The 20,335-nt window shown below is 41.4% G+C and overlaps 1 protein-coding gene across 1 annotated transcript in view; it reads left to right on the forward strand.

Moving 5' to 3' along the window:
- The first annotated feature begins 389 nt into the window (after positions 1-389).
- Positions 390-20,335, forward strand: part of UNC5A (unc-5 netrin receptor A) — a 623,577-nt gene continuing 603,631 nt past the window's right edge. The window contains exon 1 of the mRNA XM_082255192.1: positions 390-889. Within this exon, the coding sequence (XP_082111318.1) occupies positions 790-889 (100 nt within the window). The 5' untranslated portion in view covers positions 390-789. The remainder of the gene's footprint in view (positions 890-20,335) is intronic.

The raw sequence follows: 20,335 nt of genomic DNA on the forward strand, positions 1-20,335 counted from the left end.
TTAAAGGCTGACATACACTGTATTGCAGAGAAGGATTTCATTTTGGCTATGTATTGCTTTTCTGTTCTCCGGCACTGAGTCCCAATTCACTTTTCAGGAGTCAATAGAGACTGCTGTACGCTTCAGAATTATGATCATTTTTAAACATTTGCATAAATACTGTATGTTTCTTGCTGTGAAGGAATTCTTGCTGCTCTCCCTTGCATAAATCTCAATCTATTCCTGCATTTAATGCATATTACTCCCTCCCCCCCCCAACATCCCTGACAGACAGCAGCTGGGGTTAGGATGCCTGCGGCTGCAGCAATCCTGTTTCCTCCCATCAGCATCACAGAAGCTGCCACTTTAACCAGCTGTTGCGTTTCCTCCGCTCCATCCAACCAGCTGCGATCCAGACCGTGTTTTTCCAGCGCGTGTCTGCATGTCCCTTTCTGCCTCGCTCGCTCACTGGCTCATTCTCCTTTCACTGCTCTGCATTGCTGTGGAGACCACATAAGCCAGTACTGGAGAGTGGAGAACAGAGGGAGCAAGAAACTGTGCTTGTCGTCTCCTGGCAAGTGGATGTTGGCTATGTGTTGACGTATCTGGAAACCGGTCCAGGGCGCACTTTGGGAAAGTCAGGTGCTGCCGAGGGTCTCGCTGAGCTGCTACAGTTAAAGGGTGTACATATGGATCGTTCAGCAAGAGAAGGGTATTGCCATGTACTGCGGAATGGAGGGATACTCTAAAATCAATCACGTTGAGACTTCACTCTCTCATAGCCAGTGACACCTCAACTTGTGCCCTGCAATGGGCTCATGGCCGGGGGACTTCAGTCTGGACAGCAGAATGGGAGCAGCATGTTTCCTACTGGTCAGTGGCTTTCTCAGTTTGCAGCTTCCTCCCTCTGGTGAGTTTGACATCTCCAACTTATCTACCACCTACAAGGGGAAGTTGGTTGGTTTGGCTAGTCACTGGTCCATACCTGTATACTGAATGCCAGCTACCCCTCCTTTGTGTAGTGTTCTTGTGTGATGCTTTAGCTTCTCACCTTTGCTCTCTCCCATAGGCATAGAAAGACAGTTCCATTCAGGGCTTACACTCCTCATGTACTGCGGTATGTCCTACACACATGACATGCATCACAAGATATGGAAATGTATTCAGGCTTTTATCTATGCAAATGATTGCTCTATCATAAAAGCTAGCATGAAAGTTACTGAAGGCAATTAGCTAGGGCCATCCCAGGGCTCTCCCACTACACACCAGGGCTTGTAGGAGTCTTTATACATGGGCGTTCTTCAATGTGCCCGCTAACACTTTGCATTAAGTTCTGTTCGACCTTTGCACAACGAATAATGTTCACTGAACCCTTCAGAGAGTGTGATTGTATTATAGACAGGAACTTGACTTTAGTGCCACTCAAAACGACCACCTTCAGCTCCGACACCAGAAGCCCGGGTAAAGCAGCCACATATTCTTAGTGTTACTATGCAGTGTCTGAATGTATATGAGTATGGATACTGAATATCGAGGATTAGGCTCCAAGTTATTATGGATGAACAGCTTGCATGCATTCTATTGCGGTTCCGTCAGCAGAAGTACGATTTCCTACGGACATGCAAATAGCCGACTAAGTAAAAAATTCCCATTCCTGAATATACTTTCTCAGCAATGTAAAGTTCAGAAATTCATCTACAAACATTTTTTTTTTTTTTCCTAGAGATCACATACAGTGCATGCTTGATTGGCCTATATACTATACGGAAGGCAATGCCAAGATCTCCCTATGTGTGATTTCCAGTGTCAGTATTACGTGTGGGCAGAGACAGGCTTTTCTAGATGAGGTCAGAAAGCCAAGGATTCGCTGCTTTATTATTTACTGGATCCTGCCTTTGCAGAAAACACTGATAATAACTCATTGCAAACAGGGCCTAGAACTGCACTACTGGCTGATTTAGTGCAACTCACAGTGAATGTTTTACAATATAGCTTTCTGCAGAGCATCATTTTCTGTGGGGCTAATGGGGGATCTTAATCACATGTTGTTATGCTCAGGTGAACAAACTCATTGCTTTTCATTAGCAAGATTTACCTTTTTTAAGCAAAGATAGATAGATAGATAGATAGATAGATAGATAGATAGATAGATAGATAGATAGATAGATAGATAGATAGATAGATAGATAGATAGATAGATAGATAGATAGATAGATAGATAGATAGATAGATAGATAGATAGATAGATAGATAGATAGATAGATAGATAGATAGATAGATAGATAGATAGATAGATAGATAGATAGATAGATAGATAGATAGATAGATAGATAGATAGATAGATAGATAGATAGATAGATAGATAGATAGATAGATAGATAGATAGATAGATAGATAGATAGATAGATAGATAGATAGATAGATAGATAGATAGATAGATAGATAGATAGATAGATAGATAGATAGATAGATAGATAGATAGATAGATAGATAGATAGATAGATATAGGTGTCTGTATTTATTGACACAATTTGATTTTAAAATGCTTTTTTAGACACTACTATACCTTCAGGGGCATTAATGATCCTGTCTATAGCTCTGCAGTGCTCACATGTTTACGGTGAAGCACATTGTACTTCTGTTTGAAAGCCGAATACCATAACATGAACTATGGCAATGTATGTATTCTTATTTTCTGGACAGATATACATCTTAGATGCATTCATTTTGAAAGGTTTATGGACTGGGTATCTATGCCTTGCTTCCACTTAAATAATAAAAAAAACACACAGATTGAATGACAGCGTGTGTGTTTTGGAGCAATTTAGCTTGCCATTCATTCGTTGGGAGTTTAGGTGCCTGAGCAGGAAAACACAGATGTGTATCTGTCTGACCTGACGAAGTGCCCATGTCTGTATTTTGGTGTCAGCAATGAGGTTTTGTTGCAGATACATATCTACTGGTCCTGCTTTTTTTTTTTTTGCCTGTCTGAAAATACATTAGTAGCTAGAGTGTGAATGTCATGCTGTTCTGCCTCGTTCCCCGTATGATTGCAATAGGGGATGTGAGGACCCTGAATGAATGGGTTTAGGTCGTGCAAGCCTGTACGCATATGCTGAAGTTCATTGTAGTACGTGAATAAAAACACAGGGAAAACGTGTGACTATGCTGAAAGGACGTGATATGTCTAGGTCTCTGCTTGTGCATTTGTGTTCAGGGAACCAGCAATGTCTATTGTAGATCTAAAAAAGGATCTGATGTGTATAAAATTTAAATGTAATATTATGCAGTGAAAATGGAAGTGCATACCAATATGTTCATAATATAAACAGAACAAAACCGTGATTTGGGTTTCCATATACCATTCATACTAATGTGATTGTTTAATTAAATTTGAATAAAAGGACTTATAGAATATGATTAGATAGATAGATAGATAGATAGATAGATAGATAGATAGATAGATAGATAGATAGATAGATAGATAGATAGATAGATAGATAGATAGATAGATAGAGATAGATAGATAGATAGATAGATAGATAGATAGATAGATAGATAGATAGATAGATAGATAGATAGATAGATAGATAGATAGATAGATAGATAGATAGATAGATAGATAGATAGATAGATAGATAACAATTTCTAAAGAACTTTACACCCTTGTGCTTGCTTGGCAATCCAAAATGTTAAAAAAGGTGACACCTGTTCTTTATGGAGAATGAGAGATATCCAACATCTTGCACTGCTATTCTAAACCAGATGTGCCAGATGTTGTGTTGGCGTATCAGAGTGAACCTTCGCTGGTCAAACATGCTGGGCACTACTCCAGCCCTTCACAGTTTTCCTGTGAGAGTCACTGGGAAGGTACTGGGATAAATTGATATTTCTATTTGAATCTGTTAGGTGGGACATAACTAAAGCATCCCAGCGATTATGTTGTAATATGCAGCACTGCCTAATTATCAAACTATGGTTGAAGTTATATTACAGAATCTTACATTAGCAACAAGGTGTAGGTCACCTTCTGCCAATGCTGGTCTAGCATTGAATCTCCGGCGTTATCTAAGCTGATCGAGACTGAGATGGCAGACAGTAATGTAAGGACAGCTTGATGACCTCAAAGAGGTATATGGGAGGCTGGTTAAAATTAAAGGGGAACAGTCGTCTGTTGATATCACATGACTGATGCTTTGTACTTTACTATCGAATGCAGGCCATCACATCACATTTATTTTCATGGCAAAAAAAAAGGGTCTGGGGTCAGCACCATGCATACCTTTTCCATCATTGGTAGCAGCCATCATTTTATAGACATTTTCAATAGATTTTATTTATATTTTTACCAAAAGCCCAAAAAGTAATAGTACTATGTACTGTCTAATACTGTCAGTGTTTTTCGCAGGGGTTTGAACAATTGATTGAAAGCGTATGTGACAAGAACGACCACAACTGGGCTCCACTGGCTTAGCTGTGCCATTCCTGCAAATTCTCCATTATTGCCCATTGTCTGTATTGACATAAACTGTAACAAGCTTTACAGTCTGTGGGTTAATTATAACATGCATATCCGACAAAAAAATGTTGTTTTTTAAATTATATTAATGTTGAGAAGATTAGCTAACATCTGGCAAACATCTAATGTAGTTGGTCAGCATTACAGCTGTGCAAACCAAAACCAGTAAAAGACCTTGTGTCAAGATACCTAACCCAAGGGCTTACTTCATTAAACATCTGCTACCCACACATCCATTTCTTGTCTCCTTTAGAAATCTTACATTGTTTTCACTTCAACCATTGTAATCTCCAAATAAAGCACTTGTTCACTCCCTAGTCATTCACTACATTTCACTTGATATAATTAGTGCCTCTGTAATGCAAAAGCAATTACCTGGTTCTAAGAAACGTGTCAGTAGATAATACAACAATTTTTCTGCATCCCTTAATGTTTATTAAAAAAGGTTGTATTCTAATGATAGAGAAATTATGCAAATATGGACTCAAACCTAGAAATGTGTTCTTCAAGAATCCACAAATAAAAAACCCTAACTCCTTGATCTTTGTTGGAAATTCAGTTTATACGGACAAGGAAAAGCTCCAATAAACAAGGTCACAACAACATAAATGCCACAAGCAGCATGGAAAAGTGGTTGGTTATGTCCTTTTATTGGAAGCTTCGGTATAGGGATTTACTGTTATCCTTAATGTTGGTTGTGTTATAATATGACTGTGTTTAGGTCAATAATCTTGCTATTGTAAATTAATAATTTCTCAACACTCACTTTAGAGTGTGTATGTGTTTGTGTGTATATATATATATATTTGGCATACAATTATTTACAAGGGCAATTTTCCCCTGCTGGAGCAAATTGGATCATGCTTTGGTGAGGTTTTTTTTTTTGCCTTCCTCTGGATCAACTGTGGGTATATGATTGTGTATATAGTAATTTTTTTTCCCTGTTATTTGTTGAACTTTCTTGTCTTTTTTCAACCAAACTAACGTAACGATATGCAAGCCGTGCATTTGCTAAGAAACATTGGACAGTGAATGCTCTTCACTTCTTTTATTCTCAGTACAAGAGCCCTGTCGATAGACCTTTGCAGAAAAAAATATGCACTCCCTGTAGCATGAACTGGCATAGAGATACTGTGTATACTAGTAGGAGAACCTACTGTACACATCTGTAAATTAAATGTAATCATGAAAATATAACAGCAGTCAAGTAAAAATGTAGAAATCATAAAAATCTACTTGTAAAACTTAGTTTGTAAATTCATAAAGTTTAAACTAATATCTCAAAATGGTAATTTAATGAAAATACACACCAGTCTCCTTTAAACAGCAACCCAACAGGGGTCACAGGAAGCAGAATTTAAAAGAACACAAATAATACAAGAATATATTAAAGAAGCAAACCTTCCTAGAGTATCAGCTGAAAAATTGCAATTATTAGCAGATTTAATAACACAAGAAGAGATCGAAGTAGCAGACCATTTGGGTTTATGATTCGATACTATAGAAGATTTAAAGAACAACTCACACCAAAATTATGTACATACATGGATTGACTAGGGTAAGGAAAGGAGATGAGAAAGGAATCATTGGAGGCCCACATCACAGTAATAGCTAAAGAAGGGAAATATACCACCTTGTGCTCTAGTTATAGACCAATAGCACTGTTAAATTTAGACACAAAGCTATGTGCAAAAATCTTGTATACCAGACTAGAGGAGTGAATGCCTGATTGGATCCATGCAGACCAAACAGGATTTGTCCCAGGGAGGGAAGGTAAGGATAATGGGATTAGAACCTTGTTCCTAATGTAAAAGATGAGAAGTGGAGGACCCTCAGTGCTACTCCTGTCAATCGAAAAGGCCAAAAAGGCATTTGACAGGGTAGACTGGGGATTCATGATGAATACAACAGAGGCTGTGGGAATAGGTCCAAGGATGGTCCAAAAAAGTTAAAACATTATATAGCCACCCCACAGCATCAGTTAAGGTGAACGGGATGCTTTCCACATAATTGGAAATGCACAATGGGACAAGACAAGGGTGTCCACGCTCTCCTCTCCTATTTGTGTTGTCATTGGAACCACTACTGACAACTATACGAAATAACGGGGATAAGGGGGGGTGATGATCGGACAAGAAGTACACATTGTAGCGGCATATGCTGATTACAATCTGTTCTGTTTCTAATCTCAGAATAACACTACCAAATTTAACAAAGAAATGAAAAGATATGGAGAATTTTCAAATTTAAAGATCGACCCTGTGAAATCTGAAATTCTAAAGATAAATATGAATAAGAAAGAAGAGATAGCTTTACAAAAAGAATTCCCATTCTCTTGGGGGAAAAAAAAGTCTAAAATACCTTGAAATAAATTTAACACGGTTTTCAAAGAAGCTCTACCAGGCAAACAATATCCCATTATTGAACGAAGTTAAAATGGAAATCAAAAAGGTAACAACTAGACCGCTTTCTTGGGTGGGATGAATAAACATGGTAAAAATGGCGATAGTGCCGATTATTCTTTATAAATTTCAGATGCTACCAATACACTTTCGCAGGCTTATTTTAAAACACTAAATTCATTGATAACAAAGTATATTTGGCAGAACAAAAGATCAATAAAAAACTATCAGTACTAAGTAAAGGGAAATCAAAAAAGGTACTATAATGCAGTGGCATTATCATGAATGGGGGAGTTGACAAAATAAGAAGTAGTAAAAAATGGGTAAAAATAGATAATACACAGTTAAGTAATAATCTGGATACAACAACAATATAGAGCATTAGATGTAGACACGCACAAATTGACTAAGAATGTGTTTAGGGTTTGGGATTAAATTTATAAACAAAAAAATGGGAATATAATTCACTTTTAATTCCACTCACAGGGACAAATTATTTTCCCCCTGGGAACGGGGCACAATTTGGAGAGTGGATAATCGATAAAAAACGCACAGCTTAAGGATATAGTAAACAAAGGAAAGATATGTTCATATCAGGAATTGAAACACAAGAAAGAATTAATAATATTAAATTAATGGCGGTATTCTCAGTTAAGATACTTCGTGTCAACATTACCTCAACACATTAGATTAGAAAAATACTTTTCTGCAATTGAACGCCTGTGTAATTCCCCAACAAATTTGAAACATTATCTTTCACAAATCTATTAAATACTCACAGAGATTACAGAGCCGAGAATACCGCCATTTATCCAAAAAATGGGAAAAAGTGTTGGGATCACATTTAGAGGATCTGAGTGCGGTTCATACCACAGCAGTAGATATAAATACAGTAGAGATGAACTATAAATGTCTAGCTAGGTGGTATATAACGCCGGCTAAAGCACAAAAATATCAGCCAGAGAAATCTTCAATGTGTTGGGGAGGTTGTAATTTGGAGGGTACTATGGCGCATATATGGTGGGGGTGCCCAAAGATGCAAGATTACTGGCAGAATGTAAAGCAAATTTAAAGGAATTTACGGACATAGACATAGTAGATGATCCATGGATTTGTCTATTTCATAATATAAAAAGTACAATAAAACAATATAAGAATACGATAGTGCCTTATCTAATAAATGCAGCAAAAGGAGTAATTCTAAAAAAGTGGATAGGCCCTGAATGTCCTACGATGAGGGAATGGTTTATGAGAATTCAATATATTCATAAAATGGAATATCTGAGAATCAGTAGAGAAGACCAGACAGAAAAAAATGTTCATTGGATGGGAAAGATGGAGAGAATTAAAGAGAATGAGGTAATATTCAGAGATATGTAGGGAACAGGATCGAGGGAAGAAGGGAGGGGGGAAGAGGAGAAGTAGAGGAAAGAGAGAAAGGAATTAATTAATAGGGCAAAATATGGGAAAACGGAGGGGGGGGGGGGAGATGGGAATTAAGAGGGTTAGATGTAAAGGTGTAATTAAAAGATATATGTAATATTTATTAACCTTTTTGTAAATGGAAAATCAAAAAAGAAAAAAAATTAAAAATAAGTAAATAAATAAAATATAAACAGAAACCCAACAGGGCAAAGTAATAAGTGAACTCAACGTGAAATAGATATGCGTAGCAATAACTGAAAATGCAAAACAAAATAATTTCCTCATATGAATGTTTTTAATTTGTTATTCCATACATAAGCTCATACAGCATATATTGGATAGATGAATTCACTTGGATTGCATATCAATCCTTAATCTGCAAGTGTTTTGCAAATTTGATTATGTTGTATGGATCACCAAGTGATCTGGTAAAGGTATCCTTTGGAGACCTTACCATTCCTTGCCATTATATCTATGTATCCTGCACCCCATGTTTGGATTGCTGGCCCCCATCTTACCAGAATTAAAAAATACATTTCTATCATAACGCAAGATTGCCTTTGGCCTATTCTGCAAGCAAGAAGTGAAATGTTAAGGGATCCAAAGAACTGTTTTACTGAGCTGATATTTAAGTGCTATGAATCAAATATCAAATACTTTCACTGCATGCACTGTATAAAATATATATACATTATATTTTACCTTCAGAGTTTTTAGAAATAGATGATGCAGCATTTTTCATTTCCCTAAACACTATCAATTTGTACATGCATAACAACTGTGCAGTAATTGTAATGTTACAACTAATAATAGTGTGACTACCTTAAATGAAAGAATCCTTATTATTTTTCCCTGAAACTTTGATGAAATGTTGTCATTGTGAAGCCATAGATCAAAGAGCAACTGCAGGCAAACAGATAAATAAACTGTTGAAATAAATGCAGTATGTGCAAACTGTTTCCCTGCCAAAGGCTTTGTAATTCTCTTCAGCCAGGCGTTTGATTCATACATCTCTGTAAGCCTACTTGTCCAGAGAGGTGACACCATTATTTCCAGTTTGATCTTTGTAGTAGGTAGGTGAGTCAAAAAGCTACAATTCAAGCATGGCTTTACACGGACTGTATATGTAGGTAACAAAATACACATTTCTGTGATCATTTTCCTTTATTCATTCTAAATGCAAAGAACCTCTAAATTGGTTCCTACCAGCAAAATCATCTTACTTTCATACACAGCTAATGTCTCCTTGACCCAGTCTGTAGAAAAAAAAAGTTAATTTTCAAAATCTTTGTAGAGATTATATATATATATTAATTATTTGCATAGACTTTCATCTCTTTCTTTATACATTGTAAAATTGTATTTGCTTTGCTAGCTGCTGATTGACATTGAGTGCTCTAGTTTGTCCTACTCCTAATATTACCAGTATTCCCAAGTTCTTCTCTATTTCTATTTTCCCCAACTGCTCTCCATATTAATAAAAGGTGTATGTGTTAATTATTAATAGGTGTATTTGCTAAGTGAACTCAAGATTAGTAGTGTCTGCTAGAGTTATTTCTGAATTTTGTTATTCTCAAACTTGAGTTCTCTAACTTTTGAAGATTTCTGTGTCTGTTAATCAGTTCTAATTCCATATACATACAAACTTCCCTAGCCTGTGCAATGCCATCCTTTGTACCAGGTGAACATGCAAGGAACATCATCAAAGAAATTTTATCACATCAATAGAACTTTCAGCATCCTAATATGAATATGTATTCTGATAAAAAGTGGTCATGTAAACTTGACATTGACTTTTACTTTCAAGCCTACACAGGTTCAAGCCTATTCATATTACGATATGCTAAAATGTGTGCTTTTTAAGAGGTTTTTTTTTTTTTTTGAGTGAGAACTGCAGGCAACTACATTAAACGCCTTTTAGTTCTCTTATGCATTTCTTTAAAAGTCATGGAATTATTTTTCCATTTGGCTACAGCAATTACTTGAAATTTTTTCGTAATAGTATGTTAGCACATGCTAAGTGGAAAGGTCTGTTCTTTAAGTGGTGGGGTTACATAGGTTACATTTGCACATCAGGGAGATTGTGTTAGTCATAAGAGCAGACAAGAATGAGGCTAGTGTCTCAAATGGGTTGATTTACTAAAACTGGAAAGCGCAAAATCTGGTGAAACTGTGTATGGCAGCCAATCGACTTCTAACTTCAGCTTGTTCAATTAAGCTTTAACAAAAAAAACTGGGTGCTAACTGGTTTATATGCATATCTGCTCCAAATTTTGCACTGTCTAGTTTTAGTAAGTCAACCTCAGAGTGTGCAAAACGGTATGCTCTATATCAGAGGTCTCCAAACTTTGTAAAAAAAAAAAGGGCCAGGTTACTGTCCTTTAGGCTTTAGGGGGCCTGATTGTGGCCAGTGGATGTAGAAAATGCCTCAGTATCAGTTGAAATAAACAATGCCCTATCATTGGTGTCAGTGGGAGTAAACAATGCCCCATCAATGATTTTAGCAAGTGCAATAGTGCCCTATTGTTTGTATCAGCGGAAGATATAGTGTCCCATTGATTGTGTCAGTGGGAGGAATGGTGCCCCATCATTGGTATCAGTTGGAGGAATAGTATCTCATAAACAAGATAAAGGCAAGCAAAGGGTCCTGGGCTGCTTTAGCTCAATAGTGGTCAACCCACTTGATATAAGGGGCCCCAAGTGCTGCCCCTGACATTGCCAAAGGGCAGCTCATAATCCTTGGTGAGTGTAATGCTACAGAAAGCTTTCAAAGACTGCACACATGAAACAGGAGATGATTAGAAACTACAGTCATGCTATAGGAGATAGTCAGAGACTGGAAACATGCTATAGAAGTTGTTGGAGGCTGGGGACATGCTTCAGAAGACAATCAAAGACTGGAGACACATTACACCAGACTGCAAGAGATCACTGTTGTTACAGCCCCTTTACAAATCAATGCTTCCACATGTGTGCTTCCTACAGAACCCATACTTGTGGAAAAGTGAAAAAAAACATACAAAGAAGAGGAATAAACAGAATAGAAAAAAAAGAAGACCTGAAAAAAATTATGAATTGTTTAATTTCTAGAAGGTAATCTAAAGAATATTTTTCCTTTCTTGGCTACTATGCACCAAAACAATGAATACTGTCTGCAGAGACCCCAAGGGGCATACAGACAGGTCCAAAGGGCCGCATGTAGTCTGATTGGGTAGGAGGGATGTAAATGTTGTCGTTATCCTCATTAAACGTATAGTACAGTACCGGTGGGGTGACCACAGTACATGCATCGCTTTAAAAATCTTTTCGTTTGGAGTCAACAATACTGCTTTGTGAAAATACATACAATATCATGCTGCATTCCCAACACAAGAAAATAAATCCACATAAATGCTTTACATTTTATGATACAAAATTCCCAGGGGAAATTAAAATAGGTAACAGGCTTTTACCATAAAGTATGTTGTGTCAGAAATATCTGCTGACTTTACTGTCACATATACATGATTTTAGGCCTGTTTATTAAAAAAAATGAGATGGTGAAATGTAAACAAATGGCAGAATCCATAGCTTGTTTATCTTGTGCATGTATACAAATTTTGTGCATAGAAATATTGGTAAAAGGATATAGGTGGTGGTGGTGGAAGAATTAGGACCTTTTCTGTGGCTTCAGTTAATGGGTCCAAGCATGATATTGTCTTTTGGGGCTGATAATATCAAATAATCTGATGTTTTACATTAAAGAAGAACAAGAAAGATACAAAGGTGTCCGGGAATAACATTAGATCTTCTTCAAATTAATTAGGTTGGACATGATAATCCTGCAAGATGAAATGTTGAAAAATGCATAGATCAGAACAGTCTAAATATTCTTATTAGATGCTGTCCCCCTTTTTATTTTGCTTTTCCTGTTTTCATGGCTGTTCTTTACATCAGTGTTTCTCAACTCCGGTCCTCAGGGCACACTAACAGGCCAGGTTTGCAAGAAAACCGAAATACATCACAGGTGATATAATTTGCTGCTCAGTGATTGCAGTATTCTAGTCTGCATCTCACCAAGGTAATACTTAAAATCTGGCCTGTTAGTGTGCCCTGAGGACCGGAGTTGATAAACACTGCTTTACATTACCTCTTTACTTCATGTATAGGCTTCTAAAAGTGAGTATCCCCAACAAAAATAACTTATGTCATACCTTCCCTTCATTCTTCCTTACACTCTTCTCCTGCTAATAAAAACATATTTGTGCTATCTCGTGGCCATGGCATATAGTTTGTGGGCAAATGTGAGTAAATAGCTATTATACCTAAATTTAACTTGTCATTAGAAAAATATGAGGACTGTCATACTTGTATTCTTCTGAAAATGTTATATACCTAGTTGTATATGACTTCAGTCATTTTGAATTACAAACCTGGAAAAGGCATTCTGTAAAGGAATGTCTGAAAAGTCCCAGACCTCCTTATTGCTATACTTATTTCAAGTCAGTGACTTTAGACAGAATTGATGTCAAAGCATCAGCATGGTTGCTCGTTTTCCTAAAAGGAGAGTTCAGAAATGGCAGTCTCTTCAGAGCACTGGCCAGTGATCCCTTTAGTTGGACCCTTGCAAACAGATCTTTTCAAGCACATCTCCCCCTCAGTCGGCTCCTCAGAAGCACCAGGGCCACTTCTTTACTTTAGCTTCAGAACCTCAGGTTGACCACCTAAAGCCGCATGGCAGCAAGTGGCAAGAATGGCAAGCCTGCCTTAACCCTAGGTGGTGCACTCCACCATCTGGGAAGGGAAGGACCCAGAGCTCACATGTTCCCTGAATATATAGGCCAATCCCAGCATGCCCAGGGGCATCTCCCCTGTAATTGGCTGAGACTGCTACATACTCATGCTGCCCATTTGCCTAACTTCCGCCCATGCTCCAGAAAGCTCTACAAGTTTCTAGAAAGTGGGAGGAGTCCAAGCAAACTGAACAGCACCAGAACACAGGAGCAGCCCTAACTAAAAAAATTGCAGCATTATTTTAATCAGAACTACTGAATATAGATTTGCCTCTAGCCTCACCATTAGGCAGAACACCAACTTACACTAGTCTAACTATTTACATCCTAGCACCTAAACTAGGAGGGTGCTACAAACATATATATGGAAGAGCAGGATGGGGAGGACTAACAGCCTACCCCCCCAGCCCCCTACTGATTTTTTTTTCCTAAAGGAACCATCTCCAATGAAGATGCTTGACTAACTTTCATTGGATTGGTTCACTGATGTTGATTTGATGGTAGTGGTGCTGGTACATGCCAGTGATGGTACAACTGAAGGGAATGGGGTAGTGAATACAAAGCTACTTCAAGGGAGAGACATAAAAGGGTTTCTTTACTAAAGGGAAATCCACTGTACAAGTGCACTTGGAAGAGCAGTCGATGTAGATCGGAGGGGAAGATCTGAAATGGGTGGAAGCTCTGCTGATATCTATCACCCAATCATGTGCAAGCAAAGATGCTGTTTTTTATTTCCCTTGCATGTCCCCCTCAGATCTAAAGCGACTGCACTTCCAAGTGCACAGTGGATTTGCCTTTAGTACATTAACCCCTAAGGAATGAAGCACAAACAAAATGTATTGTAAGTGCCCTGTAAGCTACCAACAGAGAGAAATTGTACCCATGTGGCATTTTGGTAAAGCTGTACAGCTATCTGGGTGAATATGACAATTTGCAGGAGTATACTAAAGAAGACTAGGAAGCATTCAGGATTAGTGCACAAAGAAGCATCTCTAAATGAAAGCAATCTCATTAACCTTCCCAACTACTACTAACAGAAGGCAAAAAGGTATCCTTATTTTTGTAAGTTTTCCATTCAGCGAGAACAAAGCAGCATCTGAAGCTTATAGTTAGCCATAGACATTGGATGTTGGTTGGACATGTGCACGTGATTAGACTGAGGTAGATCTAATTTTCGTCAGACTAGAATGTAGATATACATTTCTCTATCCTGAGAGAGTATGAGTCTATCTATGTACAGCAGGCACTTCTTGTGCAATACTTATCTGAGACGGAGGAACAGCTGTTGGTTATCAGGAAAAAACAGCCAAGAGACTTTTTCCTCCAAGATCTCTTCCCTGAAGGTGCCTGCTGAGGTGTGAAGGTACCCATAAACGTCCCATATGTCTCTCGATCTCGCCAAAATCAGCAGAATCAATCAATCATGTAATGTCCATGGGTTTCTTAACTCCATCAGTCTCTTTACCTTTTTTTTTTTAAAAAGGAGAATATTCTAAAATAGGGCAGTCATTTTAAACTTAGGCTTTTAAGGTATCTAGTGCCAAATGGGAAATGTTCTTATTTTACATAATTAAAGCCGAGTTCCGGCCACAAATATGTTTTTTCAATAAAAATACCCCCGGGACAGTAAGGGCTAGTACATTCCACAATGGATAGCCTCTGTACTGTCCCGGGTTGCACTTACCTTTTAGAAGAAATACTTACCTTGAAAATTTCTTCTCCAGTGCTGCCATCTCGGATGTGGGCAGATGAAGCCAGCGCGTCCTCTTCTGCGTCCTCTTCCGTGTCCTCTTCTCCCAGAATGCGCCTGCACCGGCCTCGCTCGTCACTTCCGGTGCGGGTGCGTCATCCCTCCACAGCTTCTGGGCATGCCCAGAAGCTGTTTAGCAGGGAATGAGGCGCCGCACCGGAAGTGACAAGCGAGGCCGGTGCAGGCGCATTGATTCCTGGGAGCGATGACGTTCAGCCAGGCCCGGATTGGCCAATCGGGAGAACCGGGAGAATTCCCGGTGGGCTGGTCGGGTTAAGGGCCGGTGACACAGGTGTTCTAAAATTTAGAACACAGCTGACAGAGAGGAGGCGGCACGGATAGAATACATCCTCGGGTCTGAGAGGAGGCGGGGCTGAGGCGGGACAAACTGCTTAGCTGGGAGGAGACGGGACGGAGGTAGAGAAAAAATGTAATCAGCAAGCTCTGCATTATTACAATTATGCTCGACCTCCGTCCCGCCTCCTCCTAGCTAAGCAGTTCGTCCCGCCTCCGCCCCGCCTCCTCTCAGACCCAAGGATGTCTTCTCTCCCTCCCACCTCCTCCCAGCTAAGCACTTCGTCCCGCCTCCGCCCCGCCTCCTCTCTGACCCGAGGATGTCTTCTCTCCCTCCCACCTCCTCCCAGCTAAGCACTTCGTCCCGCCTCCGCCCCGCCTCCTCTCTGACCCGAGGATGTCTTCTCTCCCTCCCACCTCCTCCCAGCTAAGCACTTCGTCCCGCCTCCGCCCCGCCTCCTGTCTCAGCTAAGTAATCTGTCCCGCCTCCTCTGCCAGCAGTGACCTAATGACGCCGGGGGGGGGGGCGCCATTTTTAAATCGAAAGAAAAAAACTGCAGTGGCCCAGCAGTGGCGCTCGCCTCTCATCAAGGCCAGGTAAGACCCCCCCCCCCCCCACAGCCTCTAACCATCTCTCCCTGTACCATGCCCACAGCCTCTGACCATCTCTCCCTGTACCATGCCCACAGCCTCTGACCATCTCTCCTTGTACCATGCCCACAGCCTCTAACCATCTCTCCTTGTACCATGCCCACAGCCTCTAACCATCTCTCCTTGTACCATGCCCACAGCCTCTGACCATCTCTCCTTGTACCATGCCCACAGCCTCTAACCATCTCTCCTTGTACCGTGCCCACAGCCTCTAACCATCTCCCCCTGTACCATGCCCACAGCCTCTGACCATCTCTCCCTGTACCATGCCCACAGCCTCTAACCATCTCTCCCTGTACCATGCCCACAGCCTCTAACCATCTCTCCTTGTACCATGCCCACAGCCTCTAACCATCTCTCCTTGTACCATGCCCACAGCCTCTAACCATCTCTCCTTGTACCATGCCCACAGCCTCTAACCATCTCTCCTTGTACCATGCCCACAGCCTCTGACCATCTCTCCTTGTACCATGCCCACAGCCTCTAACCATCTCTCCTTGTACCGTGCCCACAGCCTCTAACCATCTCCCCCTGTACCATGCCCACAGCCTCTGACCATCTCTCCCTGTACCATGCCCACAGCCTCTAACCATCTCTCCCTGTACCATGCCCACAGCCTCTAACCATCTCTCCTTGTACCATGCCCACAGCCTCTAACCATCTCTCCTTGTACCATGTCCACAGCCTCTAACCATCTCCCCCTGTACCATGCCCACAGCCTCTGACCATCTCTCCCTGTACCATGCCCACAGCCTCTAACCATCTCTCCTTGTACCATGTCCACAGCCTCTAACCATCTCTCCTTGTACCATGCCCACAGCCTCTAACCATCTCCCCTTGTACCATGCCCACAGCCTCTAACCATCTCTCCCTGTATCATGCCCACAGCCACTGACCATCTCTCCTTGTACCATGCCCACAGCCTCTGACCATCTCTCCTTGTACCATGCCCACAGCCTCTGACCATCTCTCCTTGTACCATGCCCACAGCCTCTGACCATCTCTCCTTGTACCATGCCCACAGCCTCTAACCATCTCTCCTTGTACCATGCCCACAGCCTCTAACCATCTCTCCTTGTACCGTGCCCACAGCCTCTGACCATCTCTCCTTGTACCGTGCCCACAGCCTCTAACCATCTCCCCCTGTACCATGCCCACAGCCTCTGACCATCTCTCCCTGTACCATGCCCACAGCCTCTAACCATCTCTCCCTGTACCATGCCCACAGCCTCTAACCATCTCCCCTTGTACCATGCCCACAGCCTCTAACCATCTCTCCTTGTACCGTGCCCACAGCCTCTAACCATCTCCCCCTGTACCATGCCCACAGCCTCTGACCATCTCTCCCTGTACCATGCCCACAGCCTCTAACCATCTCTCCCTGTACCATGCCCACAGCCTCTAACCATCTCTCCTTGTACCATGCCCACAGCCTCTAACCATCTCTCCTTGTACCATGCCCACAGCCTCTAACCATCTCCCCTTGTACCATGCCCACAGCCTCTAACCATCTCTCCTTGTACCGTGCCCACAGCCTCTAACCATCTCCCCCTGTACCATGCCCACAGCCTCTGACCATCTCTCCCTGTACCATGCCCACAGCCTCTAACCATCTCTCCCTGTACCATGCCCACAGCCTCTAACCATCTCTCCTTGTACCATGCCCACAGCCTCTAACCATCTCTCCCTGTACCATGCCCACAGCCTCTAACCATCTCCCCTTGTACCATGCCCACAGCCTCTAACCATCTCTCCTTGTACCGTGCCCACAGCCTCTAACCATCTCCCCCTGTACCATGCCCACAGCCTCTGACCATCTCTCCCTGTACCATGCCCACAGCCTCTAACCATCTCTCCCTGTACCATGCCCACAGCCTCTAACCATCTCTCCTTGTACCATGCCCACAGCCTCTAACCATCTCTCCTTGTACCATGCCCACAGCCTCTAACCATCTCCCCTTGTACCATGCCCACAGCCTCTAACCATCTCTCCTTGTACCGTGCCCACAGCCTCTAACCATCTCTCCTTGTACCATGCCCACAGCCTCTAACCATCTCCCCTTGTACCATGCCCACAGCCTCTAACCATCTCCCCCTGTACCATGCCCACAGCCTCTAACCATCTCTCCTTGTACCATGCCCACAGCCTCTAACCATCTCCCCTTGTACCATGCCCACAGCCTCTAACCATCTCCCCTTGTACCATGCCCACAGCCTCTAACCATCTCTCCTTGTACCATGCCCACAGCCTCTAACCATCTCTCCTTGTACCATGCCCACAGCCTCTAACCATCTCCCCTTGTACCATGCCCACAGCCTCTAACCATCTCTCCTTGTACCATGCCCACAGCCTCTAACCATCTCTCCTTGTACCATGCCCACAGCCTCTGACCATCTCTCCTTGTACCATGCCCACAGCCTCTAACCATCTCCCCCTGTATCATGCCCACAGCCTCTGACCATCTCTCCTTGTACCATGCCCACAGCCTCTAACCATCTCCCCCTGTATCATGCCCACAGCCTCTGACCATCTCCCCTTGTACCATGCCCACAGCCTCTAACCATCTCCCCCTGTACCCCATAGACATGCATTATGTCCGTATATCATCTGCAAACGGATAGGATGATATGCAGACATACGGACCGGATGACACAAGTGTCATCCGTGTCCGTAAAAAAAAAAAAAAATGTGCCACAGCGGACAAAAAAAACGGAGCGGCCGTGTGAAAGAGGCCTTATGCCCCGTACACACGTGCAGATTATCTGCAGACTTTTGTCTGCAGACTTACTAAAACCATATAATGTGAGGTCAAACCTAAACCCTTTCAATTTGTATGCAATCTGGCAGCCCCTGCACTACATAGAAAAGGTAAATCTGCAGACAAAAGTCTGCAGATAATCTGCAGGTGTGTACGGGGCATTAGGCTACTGAATTTGCACTGAATTGTAAATATTTTTTGAAAAATACAATGAATTACAAGGCTGTAGAGAATAGAGAACAGTGCACCTTTGCAAACTTATATTCTGAGGTGTTAATTACATTATTTTTAATATAGTCAGTCATGAACTAAAGTGGGCCGGTCTAAGTCATGAAACTCCAGGGCTGAAAATGAGTCCCACTCCGGCCCTGCGTTCAGCTCCCAGTAATCATTGCGAAGAGGAAGTGACGGCGGGGGCCGCGGCCGCAGAGGTAGGAAGTGGAAGAAAGGTGAGTATATTTTCTTCAATAACAAGGTAAGTAAACAAAAAAAAAAAATCATAACTATCCATTTCTTTTTCAGGTGACCAAAAGCGAGCGGATGGCCCAAAATCGATTATGTCGATTTTGTGGCCGGAACTCCACTTTAACTGGCTACAGATGTCTTCAAATATCTATAAATGACAACAGCATCTTCATGTAGACACACCATTTTTCCATATATTGAGTTACCCCATGGCAGCCAGCACAATGTGACCTTTTCCAGTTGATCACAAAAGGCTGCCTCAGGAAATCATACAGGCAATATTTTAAAAACGATTCGCCGACCTTGTTTAGAGCATAACGTTTAATAAAAAGATGTAAACATATGGAATTATGCTTTAGGTTCAAGTGCTCAAGATTTTATGTATGTCTATTAAAGCTTTGTTAAAGCTCTGCTGGGCAGAGGAGTGCACATGGGAATCAATGTGCTGATTAACTTTGTAATTTGTGTTCATTCTGGCGCAATGCAACACTAAGCCAACCTGCTTGATAGCACTCAAATATATGCACCCATGATAACATTCTACAACATATGTATAGATAGACAACAAGTTCGGGTATTTTTTAACTCCGCAAGGCAGGGCTGAAAAAAATCTAATAACAAAAAAGCCCTGGAAATACAATACAGTATTCCAAAATAGCATTTTGGGAAATGTTTGCCAAACAATGGCAAACTTTGTCCCTGTTGACACAGCTTTCTGGAATCACAGGGGTTGATTTATAATAACTGGAAAGCACAAAATCGGGTGCAGCTCTGCATAGAAACCAATCAGCTTCCAGATCTTTGTCTTTGCCTGCTAGATGACTTCAGGCTGTCCCCTTTTGCAGGTATAGCTATGTAAAACATTAAAAATAAGTTTCTATACTGTTTAAAATCCAGTCATACACTGTCTGCCCCTGCTCTGAACATGCTCAGTTGCTTTCCATTTTTAGGCACGGCCAAGTTTGTAGAGGCCGATCTGCTGACAGCCTTAAAGTGGAATTAAACCCTCTTATCCTTTACAGCCAGGGAAGCTGCTTCTGTTTGATCTGTAACTGCCATGGTGCTACATATGTGATTAGTTATGACAACCGCCATTTGACCGTTTAACAAGAATGTGACTGTGTTCTGAAACTGGTAAATCGATTTGTTTAGTTTTGCTTTATGATTTACTGCTGTTCAAGGGGCTCTGGGCTTCAACAAAATGGCAGCCTCCAGCAAGAAAAAACAGGAGCAATGCTGGAGGCAATTTACAGCACACACAAATTTTGGTAGCACAATTATTAATGTGGAATATATTTCCTTGCTAAAGGACCTTTTTG

This window comes from Pelophylax lessonae (assembly GCF_965119305.1).
Source record: "Pelophylax lessonae genome assembly, chromosome: 4".
NCBI classification, from domain to species: domain Eukaryota; kingdom Metazoa; phylum Chordata; class Amphibia; order Anura; family Ranidae; genus Pelophylax; species Pelophylax lessonae.